The following is a 13,117-nucleotide window of genomic DNA, read 5'->3' as shown; positions in this document are numbered from 1 at the left end:
GTGACTTGGAAAAAGAAAGTGAAGAGTAAAGAATCAAAGGAAGGGCACGTATTTCTGTCTGAGGTGATGGAAATGTTCCAAAATTGGACTGATGATGACTGCACAGCTCTGCAAATTTACTAACGATCACTGAATCACACACTTATCCCAGGTGAATTGCACAGTATACAAACAAAGGTGTTACTAATCAAAGGGGCAATTGGTAAAAAAAACCATGCCGAAGAAACTCAGTGCTATGTGAAGGAGCCGACATAGGAGCTTTTGCAGTCCACAGAAGCTACGAGACCTCTTCATCATCCTTAATACTGTCTGGGCAAATGGGCTGGGCATCATACAAAACAAACAGAACAGCACGAATCCTTCAGCAGTTCATGCTGATACTGATCATACTCAGGTGACTGCGACAGGATAAGGCATTAACAGAGAGGAGAAAGGCAGTGGGCATTTACTTCGCTTGTGCATGAAAGGAGCAGGTATTTGGCAGGGTGGTAAGAGTTTATGCACAAAGAATATATGGAATCTTTAATAATTTTGGTTCGAGACCATGGCAAAAATTCAAAATGGGAAAAATAATCATTCAGCAACATATCTTTATTTAGCTGCTGCTAGATGCCGAGTAAATAGTAGAAAATTCTTCCTGAAACAATGATACATTGAGTTTGTGAGCACAAATGCATGTGAATATCTAAATTTAAGTGACATAAGAAATTTTCAAACCAAAGCATCATCGAGGCTGTTAACATGACTGTTAACTTGTGCATCTGAAGTAATCACATAGAACTACATCAGCTAGTAAGTAGATAGGGGTGAGTCTGACTTCTCATTACAATGGGAAACAGTGTGCTCATTCAAAATATTGAGCCCTATACGTGAGGCACCGTCCCAGACGATCGATCCATTTATTATCTGATTTATGCCTTTAAGAGGTTAAGTGTTATTACCCACATTTCACAGTTGACAGGAACCTTGCTAACCAGTACTCAGCTCCGAATGTAGCTCCTAGAATCAAATCCTGGCGTGTCGGCTGTTCTATTAACCACTCTTTCCTCCCTCCCACCTCACCTACGGCCTCCTCAATTTTAGATAAGATCTAAAATTCCAGATCTTATCCATGTTTCCAAGATGCCTGCAACTTTGAGTTTTGCTGCGGGGTCATGAAGAAAGATAGCGTATAAAGAGGTTTCATTTGTGAGGCCACTCTAAAGTGTTCTTATGGGGAGGAATTACTGCATCGGTTCATTTCCGCTGGGCTGGATGGGCACCAGTCCTAACGGTCACTCTTCCTGACTAGTTGGCAAACTCCAAACAGGTCCATCTGCTGGAATTGGCATAACGTCCTTCACAAGGTGGGGAGCTGTGAAGTCCAGGAAAAAAGCACATTCGGGTGGAAAATGAGAGGAAGAAATCTGTTTCTAGCAGGACGGGCAGCAGGGCAGCATCGCGGCCTGGGGCCGAGGGGACCGAATGCTCCCATTGCCCCTACGACACTGATCACCAATCCTGGTTCTTGTGGAAAGTTTCACACTGTTACCTAGAGAAGTCTGTGCCCAGAATAGAAGTTGTCCCAGTGACCTCTGGATGGTGCCATTTTTCAATATATCTCGCAAGTTAAATGCTCACCGAAAGAGGCTAAGCGGACAACAGCACTAGAACAAAATAGAGCTGTGGTAGCTTAAGAGCAGCGGTCCCCAACCTTTTTGACATCAGGTACCAGTGCTCCTATGAGAATCCAATGCCTGATGATCTGAGGTGGAGCTGAGGCAGTGATGCTAGCTCTGGGGAGCAGCTGCAAATACAGATGAGGCTTTGCTGGCTCACTCACCACTCACCTCTTGCTACGTGGCCCAGTTCCTAACAGGCCACAGACCGGTACTGGTCCGTGGCCCAGGGATTGGGGACCCATGGCTTAAGGCAATCTCATATTGTCTGAGTTATGAATCCAGAAGCTAGAGAAGAATGCTTGAAACTCAAAGGCTTGTCCTAATGCCCACCAGAGGCACAACTCAGATTCCAGGAGAAAGGCCAGTTCTGAGTGTAGAGAGCCATCTGTCTCTGGTCATCCGCCAATGGCCAGGTAGGCAGATCCTACCTGGATGGCAAGTGGATGGTAAGCATTTTCTACTAGGGACCAACTTTCAGATGGAGGCTAGCTTTTGTGGGCTCACCTGGACCTAGGGTATGTTGGGTCCTGGAGAGCAGAAAAAACAGCTCTGAGGAGTCATCACTTCTGTGCCCAGAACAGTGGCCAGACCAAAAGACCCATCCCTTCACTGTGCTTGGCGGTAGCAGGCTGTCATTCTGCTGTTAGGTCCTACTTATTTCTAAAGCTCAACACCACCACTGAGAGTCACCTTAAGATTGAGGATGCTGCAATAGCTCTGGGCACTCAAGAACCCTGAGGGTCCCCCAAACACTATAGGGGGTATAGTTTTAGACTTGGATACCCCATTACTTTTAGAAATTCATGCCTTATCTAAGCACAAGTCCTAAATTTTACGTTGTCTTACGTGGCCCCCAATGTTGGACCACAAGCATGTGCTCTGTACCACTCGTTGATTTCTCTGGAAGAGTCACATTCCACCACTTGGTTCAATTGTCGCCCCCCACCCCCCACCCCATTTCACCAGCAATAAGCTAATCTCTTTGAAGTTAACATTGAAAAACACAACATCTTTTTAACTCAAAATACAAATTCTTTTCGAAATGTCATTTCCGGAGAAGGAAGCCCTACCATTTGTGCTGGCAGGAAATGGGGTGATTTTTCATAAATAACAATTCTTTACTGCCTGTGAACAGTCTTCTGTTACCCCGGCAACCCATTTCCTTTTGTCATTAATGTAGGAAAAAGTAGATGACCTTGGATGAATTAGATCGATTTTCCTAAAATCATTTATTGTGCTTATGTCCTTCTGGGCCAATTCCCAATCTGTTGATGACAGAGGGGACGAAATATTAGCACCTGTTGTTCTTTGCAAATAAGATGTTGTAGGCATCGTAAACCCTACACTGAAGTTAAACTTCAGTTCACTTCCCTGCACCAGGAAGATTTTATATTAATCAAGTCACACCCTATGATCAAGGGCATGTTTCTAAGGGATGACAACCTGTGGCCATGCAAGAGCATAAAAGTTTAAATTCTACGAAGGGGAAAAAGCACCTGCATACAATCTTGCATTAAGACGCTTGTTGACTTGAATCTCTACGCTTGTCCTTTACCCACTTTTTTATACCTAATAAGTTAAACTGTCAAAGACTGGAGGAAAGAAGAAGAGAGAGGAGGGGCCTAACCTGGCTACTAATTATATCAGGGGCTTTGCATGTCCCCCACCTCCCCCAAATCCTGCAGCCCCGTGAGGTAGCAATTAGAATTCTCATTTTAAAGACAAGGAAACTGAGAATAACAGGATTACAATGATCCCCTTATATGTCTCTGCATAGATAGATGTATGTGTGTATATGTGTACATATATTTAAATTATATATAATCCATATACCGTAAAAATTCACCCTTTTAAGGTGCACAATTCAGTGGTTCTTAGTATATTCACAAAGTTGAGCAACCATCATCACTAATTTTATAACATTTTCATCACCCCCCAAAAACTCCATACTGTTAACAGTCATTTTCCCCAACCCCAGCCCCTGGCAATCATGAATTACTCTGCCTTTGTGGATTTGCCTATTGTAGACATTTCATTTAAATAGAATCATATAATATGAAGTCTGTCATGACCAGCTTCTTTCGCTCAGCATAATTATTTTCACGTTCATCCATGTTATAGAATGAATGTATCAGTGTTTCATTTCTTTTTCTTGCTGAATAATATTCCATTGTATAGATATACCATATCTTGCTTAACTCATTTTTAAAATGAGGCCACTTCTACAGCTTATCATTAAGCTATTGTTTTAAATTTGGAGAGGTGGCTGGTATCTTCATATGGGTCCTGCTCCACAGGGCCTTCTTGGCTATCCACTGGGCTTGGGAGAGTCTTAGGCTAGAGCTCTGTGACCCGAGACAGCACCTTCTGTCTACACTGTTCTCCAAGGTCATGCCAGGTGCCCCTGTGAAGCCCAGAGCTGATTAAAGGGACTAGACTGAACAAGGCGTGACTGCATGGAAATACGACAGACTCTCCGAGCAGGGTCCCTGGTAAAAAAATAAACCAAACAAGCATCAAATGTTCATTGTCCTGGAAATAGATACAGCAGGGTCACAAACGGGACAGACTTTCTCCACGTCACCAGGAATGGTAAATTTTGGTCCTTAAGTTATTGTGGGAGGCAAATTAATTACTAATTTTCTGCAATGATTACTACCAGGTGGATCATGAAATTGTGTGAGTCTGTGAGTGTGTGTGTTTTTCTAGCTCCTGAGAACTGAGAGATCTGATTTCTCACCGCGGTTCTATTACTAATTAGCCCCCAAGTCTTGGGCCTCATCTGTACATGAGGTCGGTAGTAACTGCCTTGACCACTTCACAGGCCTGTTGTGAGGATGAAATATTTATGAGATCATTTGTCAATGTTAAAAATATTGTACGAGAGCGGGAGGTTGTGGTGGTTTACTGTCCACTGGGACACAGACCATCCCCCCAACCAATACTACTAAGATTACTTGATTCTTTTCCCTTCCCCGATCCTCAAAAATAGTTGGGTGCAGTTAAGGGAAGAAGGCATGGACCCCTCTGAACAGTGAGAATGAGAAGAATGCAATTAGTTTTCTGCAGGAATGTGGGTTATTATTTTTGCTTTGCATGCATATGATATACACGAAACGAGGAAGGAGGGGAATTGGCATTTCAGCCTATCTTTTGCAAATTACATCTTTGATGGTGACAGAAAGATTATAGGCCATGCAAATGCTGTGGGATGACCTATGTTTCCTCTCACTAGATAAAACAGGTTTGCCCAGAACGAGACCTATTCGCTGCTTATGGCTATTATGACATAACGTGCTTAAAAGACCTATAGCGTAAAGAAGAAAGGGAACGAGAACCTCCAATTTATAACATGAATTGGTTTCACGGGAACATTACAAACATTTGTCTCTGGACTTTATGAAAAAGCAGTTTCAGTCAAAAAGTAAAACAAAGCTACCTGCTTTTAATCCTTCAGAGAATCCAGAAAACGGATTTGGCTGAATCGTGCTGTGATTCTATTTCCTACGTTGCAGGCGTTCAGCAGAAGGGGTCTCAAGAGCATCTAAACGCTGTCCTTTCGTCCATTGTTTCTAACTTAACAGATAAGACAAGGCAGAGTCACTCCCAGAGGTATGAATGGAAAGGCATTAAAAGGGCTGGAGGACTTGCCACGGCCTACATCGAAGGGTCTCTCTAGTACATCATGGGTAGCACACTCCTCCCCAGGGAGCACAAGTGGCACAATACCACACCACCGCACAGAGATGTGTGCCACCAGCCTTTCTGGAAAGATAAGAAGGTTAATATCCTGGGTGTGGTGACAGAGGAAGAAGGGGCAAGGGAAAGCCTGTGAGACCCCAGCAAGAAAACTGGAGCCCCACCTTCCTCCTCTGTCAGAGTCCAGACAGTACAACTTGCCTGTGTCTCACGAGGAGCTTCCAGTGTGTGGTCTGGCAGGTGCCTGCTCAGGGAGGCACCATCTGCAGAGGCAGCGGAGCTCCCTGGGGAGCCAGTGGATGAGAACATTGGTCTTGAAGGAATCAGTGGAGTACTGAGTAAACACGGAGCCCCTGAGGGGAAGGGAATTGTGCAAGAGCAGAGAGACTAAGAGGAGTCCACCCTTGGTCTGCTGACAGAACAGCCCAGGACTGGGGGAGGGGACATGGGACGAGACTTTTTCCTTTTCCTTCAAAAGTCTGTTTCCAGTTTGACATTTACTTTGTTGTTGTTGTTGTTCTGTGCTGCCTTCATTTTGGAACTATTTTGTTGCTGTTTTCTTTCTTTGTGAGGTTGGCAGGTAATAACCTGAACCTAGGAAAGTAAGTTTGATGTAGGCAGAGATCTCCTAGGACCATCCACAAGAGATGGAAGGAAATTATATCCAAGGGATGCCACCTGACGTGTGCTGACTTCTGGGACCTGAGTCTGACATCTCACGAGCTTCCTGTCCCACTAGCTGCTAAGGCAGAAGGGAAAGAGAGGGAGAGTAGTAAGGGAGGAGGAAGGTCGCTTCAGAGAAGAGTTTAGACGTGGAGATGGAGACAAAAGGTTATAGGCAAACTCCAGTATTTCATGCTAATTTGCTCCTGAACTTCTTAATTAGGAGGCAGGTTGTAAACATCTTCAGAACACTCCTGAATTTACAAGTTAATTAGCATAAGCTTTTAGAGATGTGCCGTTTATAGTAAGATCTCTCTAAAAAGAGAATCTTGTCAAAAACAAAACCGAAAGCAAGCTAAGGATAAATAAAGCTTCAATTTGAGTGTATGCTATATGCTGAGTGTTACGGGCCAGTTTCCAGAAAATCTCTCAAGAAAGAATTGCTGGCTCTGATCCCTTAGATCTAAGACATGAGAATTACGGAATTCAGATCCTTGGAGACAAAGAAACTTGTCAAGTGGCCCATTGCTTGGAAATACACACACACACACACACACACACACACACACACACACACACACACGTATGTATGTATGTATGTATACATATATACACACATATATACATATATATACAGAAATATATATATACATATATACATATATATATACATATATACATATATATATACATATATACATATATATATATATATATATATATATATATATATATATATATATATATATATATATTTTTAGTGCTTGTATTTAAGGAAAAACTGAGGCTCAAAGAAGTTGAGAGCGTTGCCTAAGGTCGCCCAGCTAGATTCCCTGATTCTCTGTCACCTGGAGCCCTTTCCATTAAAACACAAGAGAGCTCTCCTCCCCACCCCTTCAAGCCAATGTGATAGGTAGAGTTTATGACTATCAAGGAATAACAGAGGGAAATAGAAATTTTAGATCAGGATAGATAGAGTTTCAGAGGTTACATGCCACTCCTTCCACCTATAAAATGAAGCTAGTCTCAAAGAGGCTGAATGACCTGCCCAAAATCACTCAGGAATTAGTGACATAGCTGAGCCTGGAGCTTCTTGATCATTGCCCAGTGACCTTTCTCCTTCTCAAAGCTCTCAGGTTTCTGGTGGTATTTTAGGTGAAGCCACACCCAGAGAAACAACCTTAGGGCACTTCCAATGCTTAGTTAGGTGAAAACCACACTGGAGCTTCTGCCCTCTCTTGGATGATACTCATGTAAGTTATTAGATTTACTGGAGTAGGTTGAATGGTGGGTCCCCAAAAGATGTGTCCACATCGAAGTTCTGGAACCTGTGAATGTTTAGAAAAAGTGTCTTTGTAGATGTGATTAATCTAATGATTGACATGCGATCACCATGGAAGATATGGGTGGGCCCTAAATCCAATGATAAGTGTCCTCAGAGAAAGGCAGAGGGGGCGTTGACAGAGAGAGAAGAGAGCCACGGAAGAGAAGGCCATGTGAAGATGGAGGCAGAAATTAGGCTTATGCTGCCACAGCCACTGGAAGCTGGAAGAGATAAGGAAGCATTCTCCTTTAGAGCCTTTGGAGACAGCGTGGCCCTGGCCATGACGTTGTACTTCTGGCCTCCAGAACTGTGAAAGAATAAATTTCTGTTGTTTAAGGCCACCACTGTTATGTCACAGAAAACTAATGCCTTTATAATCTCTATGGATAAAATCAATCAGGAAAAAAACAAAAAACAAAAAAACCCAAGAATCACAGAATAAACAAAATGTGGTATATCTATAAAATGGAATATTATTCAGCCATAAAAAAGGTGATTCTGACACGTGCTACAACATGGATGAACTTTGAGGAAGTTATGCTAAAACGGTCGAGTCACAAAAAACAAATAGTGTATGATTCCACTTATATGAGACACTTAAAGTAGTCAAATTTATAGAGACAGAAATTCATAGGTCACTGCCAGGGGCTGGGGGAAGAGAGGAATGGGGAGTTATTATTTAATGAGCACAGAGTTTCAGTTTTATAAGATTAAAGAATCATGGAGATGGTGGTGGTGATGGTTGTACAACATTATGAACGTATTTAATACACTGAACTATAAACTTAAAATGGCTAAAACGGTACATTTTATGTTATGTGTATTTTACCATGATAACAAAATTTGGGGGAAAAAAAACAAAAAAGAATTGCAATATTTATAATAAACCTGTAACCATAAGTTTCGCCAGCGGGGTCAGGGAATGAGAGGCAGAGAGGAAGAAGGCACAGGGTGTGGAGCCCAGGCCTGAGCGACTGGTTACCAGGCCAGGCGGACATGCCAGAGCGCTATCCACGCGGGACGTGTTCCTAGACCACACGGCCATCTGGGGAGGTCAGCACCCCCACTGGGTGGAGCTTGAGTCTACCTGGAACCTTGGTGCAAAATGAAGTCCCAGAAGTCCCAGCTCTGAAGGCAGCATGTGGAAAGCGTCCAAGCCTTCGACCTTACAAACAGCCCTCAGTGAAACCCGAAGTCAACCTGGTGTGGGGCCTTTGCGGCCACAGCAGACGCTGAAATGCTTGGGCCTCTGTGAGGAAGCAGATGCTTCTTCAAAATGGCATGTTCTTGGGTCTAGTTTTACTTTAGCCATTCCTTCCCACAGCTGTTGAACTAAATCTGAAGGTAATCAGCACCCTTGTCCCAGCCCTCTGTCTCCCTAACTCATTTTGGGGAACAGGATTCCATATGTGGACAGATGAGACAGCTGTTTTGATTGTGCCTTCCTCAAATGTGGCTGCCTCAAACCTGGGGACTGTGTTCAGTATCTTCCCCCGTCTCTTCCTACAGCCAGACATCTGGGAAATGGTTCTAGAGTTTTATTATTATTGTTTGGAAATGAAAATTTCCAATTGCTCCCAAGTCGACAGGTTTATTTCCGTCCTGTGTAGCAGATCGAACTTGGGAATGCGGTCAGACCCCCCACCGGGCTCCTCCTGAGAGGACTGCTCTGTGGAGCGACAGGGGACGCATTCAGGGGACAGGCAGGGCAGCACCTGCCACCGCGTTTCGAGTCCTGTGATATGACTGCTGTGTGTGGATGGCTCACATCCACTTTCTCCGATCGCTTTTCTGGGGATGTGCTTCATCCTGGGCCAAAAACTCAGCCTTCATATGTCCTTGGGCTGACAATGAAAGCTTTATTGGAAGGCCACTAAAACTCCTCCTCCTACATTAGTGGGGTGTGTGGAGGCTGGGTGTCCATTGAAGCCATGGCCACCACTGTTTTGTGTCCAGAGTTGTGCAGTAGTCTCTCCTGGCCGCCTGTCTCCACCTTGCTCCTTTTCCATCCATTAAAAATTGTTTTTGTGTGTGTGAAATTCACACAACATAAAATTAGCCATTTTAAAGTGAACAATTTTTTGGCATTAGGGCTTTCGCAATGTTGTGCATCCACCAACCTCCATCTAGCTCCAAAACATTTCGTCAGCCCAACTGGCTACTAGTAAGTGGTTGCTCCCCATTCCCCGCTTTCCCCAACTCCAGGCAACGGCCAATCTACTTCCTGTCTCTGGATTTACCTATTCTGGATATTTCATCTAAATGGGAGCATACCGTATGTGGCCTTTTGAGACTGGCTTCTACTTAGCATGATGTTTTTAAGGTTCATCCATGTTGTCGCATGTGCCAGAATCCCTTCCTTTTAAAAGCTGAACGATATCGCATTGTTTGTATACACATTTTGTTCATCCATTCATCTGTGGAAGCTGGGGTGTCTAGAGCTGCTAAGAACGTGGGTGTACCCGTATTTGAGTACTCCCACCCATTCTGATCCAATCCAATCGCGTGACGCTCCAGCTACAATCACTTCAATGGCTTCCCACCACTCTCTGGATAAAACCCGAACTCCTGAACGTGACTTTCGAGGTCCCCATGCTCTGGCCCCTGCCCACTCCTCCGGCATCATCTCTCACAACTGTACTCCTGACTTTTTGTTTCTTGCACGTGCTGCGCTAGCCTTCGCCTGAGCCTCTGTCTATGCTGCTCCCCCTTCCTGGAACACCTGTCCCCTGGGTAAGGACAACACTCGCTTCCTTATCTCCTGAATGCAGTCAGCTGTGCTAGGTCCCAGCACGGAGCCCAGACTGGCCATCTGTGCTTTACGGCCAGGAAGGCATCGCAGCTCCGGTTGTGAGGCGGGGATGGCGATGCTGGAAGCTGCCCTCGGGGGCCTCTGGGGTTTATGTCTTGTGTCTCTGAAACATGCCCTGCCAGAAAGCTTGCACGTGGTTACATGGATCAAGTGCCCTGGTGTCTGTCGAGGTGACGTGACGAGCTGCAGGACCAGTCAGTCACATTGCCGACTGCGGGGCGTCCTGAGTCACCTCCTGTCAGTACATTCTCCACCCTGAAATGTGGGCCGGCTGTGAGGCAATCTATACTTTTGCCGTCAGAGTTGGTGAACGCCCCACAGGCCCGTGAGAAGTGGGGCGGTGACTCCCTCTGAACTCTGGCTCTGTAGCTCCACGGGCGGCCTCTCCTCTCGTTCGGGAGGAGCCGGGCTCAGCCCGGAGGCCGAAGCAGGCAAGGCCACTGCTGAGCAGGCAGGAAGCAAGCTCCTGGCGTGAGGCAGTCACACCTAAATGTGACAGGCATCAGCTCGGCCTGGGCCGCAGGGTGTTCTGGGTCACACAGGATGTGGATTTGAAGGGTGGAGGAGGCTACGCCTTCACCTTTCATCCCCCCTTTCTTAGTTTCGGTTCTGAAGCTCTGCTCCCCGAGTCCGTACACTCTCACATGTGCACGAGAGAGCACGCACGTTGTGCACACTTCATGTGTACCCGCTCACACGTGCCCTCCCACACACACACGCACGAGTGCTCATGTACACACATGCATGCAGAGTCCACACGCAGACACACATATGAGCATATCCGCACGAATACACGCGTAGACGTGTGGCTCTAATGTGCTCTTCACGTCCTCGCTCCTGACTTCCAAAAATAAAAATCGTCTAATATAACCCTCCCTTCCACATAATTCCCTAGAGCCCCTGGATCGTTCTTTCCTTTCCCTTCCAATTCTCCATCATTCCAATTTCCACGTGAACATTTAGTAGAAACCGCCTGTGAAGATACTACAACATGTTTCAATCTCTAAGAGCTTAGTCATCTGCAACTACTTTCTTTCCCCCATAGATGAGAAAAACATGGAAAAAATGGCAAAAGAGACTCTCGTGTGTTTCGGAGGGCCTCTGGCAAAAACGATGGTGGCTCTGAGGGGAGCTTGTCTGTCACTTACCTCCAGGACTTTCCCGGTGATAAACTGGTGACAGGCTTCACATTTCACCCCAAAAAGTGCCTGGTAGTCCTTTTCGCAATACGGGGCACCGTCCCTACAAGACAAAAGAGCGTTTGGCTCCTGAGAGGCGGCCCAGGACGGGGGAGACACCGAAACCACGTTTCCAGCCCTCCTCCACATGGCAGTAGAACATTTGTCTCTCCCACCCAGCTTTCATATGCCTGGAGATCTGGTCGGACATGATCAAAATCCACAAAACCAAAGGAGCCAGAGAGAGAGCGCTGTGGGTCTCCTGGCCACACAGAAGTAACAGCCAAATCGCCACGCGACCACTGCGGATCCCTTGGTTGTCTCAGACCTAACTAGAAAATACCTAGCATCATTCTCTCACCACCAGGCTGGATGGGCTTCAAGACGTGGGCTCAGCATTCATCTTCCTCCAAGGAGGCCCAAAGGCCGCCTTGTCCCTACCACCCCCTTGCGCTCACAGGCCAGAGCCTCAGCCTTCGGGAGGCCCGAGGGGCCCCGGGCCTTCTCACTTGGCCTCTTCGGCCTCCTTCATGCACCTCACTGCACAGTGAGAACATCGTTGCGTGCCATGAATGGACAAGTTACAAAGCACCACTCCCTGCAGCCCAGTTACCTGCTACCGCGCAGCCTTCGGCGCCAGTTTGAAAGCTGGGCATGTCTGTCTTCTGACTTTCACTGTGCTTCAGAGTCCCCTGTGGAGTTTTTCCCTTTCTAATACAACCATTTCAGCTTCACCCTCAACCTACGGAATTGGATTTCTAGAAGGTGGGGCCCAAGCTACTTTGTCTGTTTCTTTTGCTATATTCTTAAGTTAAATTCATTTACTATTTTTGAATAGGTGATTTATTCACCTGGTTGGAGAACACTTTCTAATGCATAAAAAGGTATATAGGGGAAATTCTTCCATATTGCCACTGGACGTCCCCATGCTCAACTCAAAAGGTAACCATTGTAACTAGTTTCTCCAGGCTACATAAAAAACAAAACAAAAATAGCTGGATTTCATTTACTCTGGTTATCGCCCACCCCAGCATCTGACTCAAATAAGAACCCGCCCCTGGGGGGCTGTTTTATGCATCGGTCCCCACAGCCTCAGTGGCTAGGACCCTGTGTGTGTTTTGGGGTGTCTGCAAATATGTTGAAAACCTGGAAGGTTTACCAGTTCCAAATAGAGAAGAAAAAAAAAAAAATTAGTGAAGGTAAAAGAACTAGATGCTGCATTGGTTACAACGGATAGTATAACATTATGTCAGCTTTATTCACTGTGAAATTAGGCAATGATTAACATTTCATTAAATTTATAATAGGCAAACTATGGCAAACACAGGAAAATTCTTTGTAAGAGTTTCACAGTAAAAGTTTATATTGATTGTGGGATGTGAATGCCCTTTGTTATGTCCGATGGGTTGGGGTGGGACCCCCAGAGCAGGGCCTACAGGGGGCCCACCAGGCCCCAGCCTCACTTACTTGCTGATGTACTCCCCAGTGAGGACCTTCCCACAGGACTTGCACTTAAAGCATCCCAAGTGCCACTGCTTTTCCAGAGCCAGCAATGCTTGCCCGTTCTTGATATCTCTTCCGCAACCGGCACAATCTGGAAAAAAAGCAGCAGCCAGCAGTTACTCCATGTCTGTTTTGTTAAATGCCAGCGTTCAGGCCAGCTCTGAAGCCCAGTGCTCAGTGAACATCTATGTGAGGTTCATTTCACCCCGCTTTCTTCCCTGCACGAGACCTTTCCCAGCCGTCTCGCAGGCCCCATCCTCACAAGGCATGGAGACTT

The 13,117-nt window shown here is 45.7% G+C and overlaps 1 protein-coding gene across 1 annotated transcript in view; it reads right to left on the bottom strand.

The window, feature by feature from the left end:
- The window catches only part of ABLIM1 (actin binding LIM protein 1), a 206,277-nt gene that overhangs the window by 84,191 nt on the left and 108,969 nt on the right, over nucleotides 1-13,117 (bottom strand). The window contains exons 5-6 of the mRNA XM_023530076.1: nucleotides 12,805-12,931; nucleotides 11,308-11,401 (exon numbers count right to left, since the gene is read on the bottom strand). Of these exons, the coding sequence (XP_023385844.1) occupies nucleotides 11,308-11,401; nucleotides 12,805-12,931 (221 nt within the window). The remainder of the gene's footprint in view (nucleotides 1-11,307; nucleotides 11,402-12,804; nucleotides 12,932-13,117) is intronic.

The sequence above is a fragment of the Pteropus vampyrus genome, unplaced genomic scaffold (genome assembly GCF_000151845.1).
Source record: "Pteropus vampyrus isolate Shadow unplaced genomic scaffold, Pvam_2.0 Scaffold46, whole genome shotgun sequence".
Taxonomy (NCBI): Eukaryota; Metazoa; Chordata; class Mammalia; order Chiroptera; family Pteropodidae; genus Pteropus; species Pteropus vampyrus.
Note: the sequence above shows the minus strand (reverse complement) of the source record. Positions and strands in the feature narration are given on the sequence as shown.